Source organism: Aplysia californica, unplaced genomic scaffold, assembly GCF_000002075.1.
Source record: "Aplysia californica isolate F4 #8 unplaced genomic scaffold, AplCal3.0 scaffold01193, whole genome shotgun sequence".
In the NCBI taxonomy this organism is placed as follows: Eukaryota; Metazoa; Mollusca; class Gastropoda; order Aplysiida; family Aplysiidae; genus Aplysia; species Aplysia californica.
In genome coordinates, this window is record NW_004798463.1 from 2,043 (window position 1) to 4,976 (window position 2,934).

Sequence of the window (2,934 nt, forward strand, 5' to 3'; positions counted from 1 at the left end):
CTCTATTCTTCGGCTCTTATATTTTACCTTATTGTGTTGCAAGTGCCATAAAACACTTACTAAAACTTTTTTAAAAAGCTCAGTATTTTGTTTTCTTTTTTATCTCTCTGTTTGAGTTCCATTTTAACCAATGCTACTTTCTGACTCTCCCTCCAGTGTGCGGCGTAACGTGGAGGTTCTGCAGAGAGCCCTGGAGACGGTAGTGGTTCCCATCTTCTGCACGTCCAGTCTCAGCGCCGACGACGACAAGATAATGAAACTGAACAAGGTCGGCCTTGGACAAATGCACGATTGCTTTCCAGTGGTTGTTTTTTTTTAAAGTTTTAAAAATATTTTCCCTCTTTTAGAAAAAAACCTCTGACTATATGGTATATTTTACCCCCCCAGGAGGGTGCTACTGACTGAACTGTCTTCAGACCATTCTCCAAAGGGGGGACCTTAACCATGTTCTTATGCACAGTGGAATTGTAAATGGGCTGATTCATCGATGTCATGCTTATAACTGTGCCTGAACTACAACAGGGAACTGCTGCTTTTTCTTTCGCAATCTTTACTATTGTCAATTTTTGCCTTTACTTCTTTTGTATGTTTGTCACACTCTTGTGACCCGCTATTAATTTCCGGGGTGCCTTGATAGTCGAAGCAGCCTTTGTACTGTTGAAGCTAGAGAGGTGAGCAGAGTAAGTCTGATTCCCTGTAAGGACTTCTCTGTTGACATCCATCCCTTGGTGCTCATATGACCATATGCAGTTGCGAGCACCGTAAAACCTCTACTACTACAACAAAATTTGATATATTTGATTGTTAGTGCTTAAAGCTGTGTTGACTGTAAGATGCTAACTGGTTTGAAGTATCGTTTACATGTAGGCATTTATGTGTACAATACATTTTCTTTGGGTCAGATTAGCATTGTGAAGCGTCTGTAACGTTTACTCCCAAGGCAGACTTCCAATGTAATGACATTTGCCTTCACCTTTCCTTGCCTCGCCTTGCCTTATCTTACGCTACTATACTACACTTTTTTGGACTTAACTTGACAATTCCATACTTGCCCTACACTCAATTACCTTATCTTACCATATCATAACTTATCGAATTTAACTGCACTGTACCGTAACACACCGCTCCGGATCCTACCCTACCTACCCTACCCTACCCTTACCTTACCTTACCTTACCTTACCTTACCTTACCTTACCTTACCTTACCTTACCGTAGCTTACCTGACCTTACCTACATAATATTAATATAACCTGGTGTAATCGCAAACACTGTAAAAAACTTACCAAACTGAGACTTACCTTAACCTTACTTGCTTTGCCTCCCCATATGTTTACCTTACCTCACATTACCCCTCATGACCTCATCATATTACTATCACTAAATGTATGTTGATGTATATATATATTATATGTTCCCCCTACAGTTGCTGGAGCTGTGGGGCAAGAACAAGTACTTTGGCCCGGACACTCTGGAGGTAGGACCCGTGTCCTCTCAGCCTTCTGTCTGTTGTATCATGTCCTCTCACCTGTCTGTTGTATGTCCTCTCACCTGTCTGTTGTATGTCCTCTCATCTGTCTGTTGTATGTCCTCTCACCTGTCTGTTGTATGTCCTCTCACCTGTCTGTTGTATGTCCTCTCTTTAATGTGTTGTACATGTGTGTTGAGAGATATAGGACCCATGTCCTCTCATCTGTGTGTTGTTCATGTGTACTGTGAGACATAGGACCCATGTCCTCTCATCTGTGTGTTGTACATGTGTGCTGTGAGATATAGGACCCATGTCCTCTCATCTGTGTGTTGTTCATGTGTACTGTGAGACATAGGACCCATGTCCTCTCATCTGTGTGTTGTACATGTGTGCTGTGAGATATAGGACCCATGTCCTCTCATCTGTGTGTTGTACAGGTGTGCTGTGAGATATAGGACCCATGTCCTCTCATCTGTGTGTTGTACAAGTGTACTGTGAGACATAGGACCCATGTCCTCTCATCTGTTGTACATGTGTGCTGAGAGATATAGGACCCATGTCCTCTCAGCCTTCTGTTGTACATGTGTGCTGAGAGATATATGACCCATGTCCTCTCAGCCTTCTGTTGTACATGTGTGCTGTGGGCTATCAGGACTAGGACACTTGTGATGTCAGGACTGGGGCACTGTATGTGGGTGGTTAGCGGGTGCTCTGGTGTGGTTTGCCTCCTCTTCTTTCCTATAAAACATCTATCATCCTTATTTCGCTTCCTTCTTTTTTTGTGTTTGTTACTCTCTTGTAACACCTCTAATCTTCTGCACTTATATGACGTTATTGTGTTGCAAGTGCCGTATTAGAAAAAAAACAACAGTTACTCTTCTCTGATTTTCTTGTCCGTTTACCCCAATATTAGTTGTTTATTGGCTGTCTTCTTTTTAAAAATTTTTATTTTTTCCGGTCAATTAATGGTACTTTGTAACTGTTTAGTTCTGTTCACAATATCCCTGTGGCATCCTCTGTTACTTTTACGTGTTTGATGAACCGTGAATGTGATGAATGTGGCTCTCATGACGTAGATCCCGGGTATTGAGGTGTGCGCCTATAGTGTGGTCATTTCTGCTGGTGTGGGCCTATAGTGTGGTCATTTCTGCTGGTGTGGGCCTATAGTGTGGTCATTTCTGCTGGTGTGGGCTTATAGTGTGGTCATTTCTGCTGGTGTGGGTTTATAGTGTTGTCATTTCTGCTGGTGTGGGCTTATAGTGTGTCATTTCTGCTGGATTTGTAAAATTAGTTTCCACAGTTAAACTATGGGTTTGATCTCTCTTTCAGCACTATTCTGTGATTGGGGTGTGGGGACTCCAAATTTTAATTTTTAAAACAATATGTGAGGCAGCGTGGTGGAATCAGGCTCTCGTCAAAATTATCAAAGTGAAGAAACTTGCATTTATCTGCTGGGTTGTGAAT

At 42.1% G+C, this 2,934-nt stretch overlaps 1 protein-coding gene across 1 annotated transcript in view; it reads left to right on the forward strand.

Moving 5' to 3' along the window:
• LOC101862919 (calcium homeostasis endoplasmic reticulum protein) overlaps nucleotides 1-2,934 on the forward strand; it is a gene marked incomplete at both ends in the record, with an annotated part of 16,769 nt that overhangs the window by 1,633 nt on the left and 12,202 nt on the right. The window contains 2 exon segments of the mRNA XM_013090248.1: nucleotides 157-268; nucleotides 1,426-1,476. Coding sequence (XP_012945702.1) covers nucleotides 157-268; nucleotides 1,426-1,476 — 163 coding nt within the window.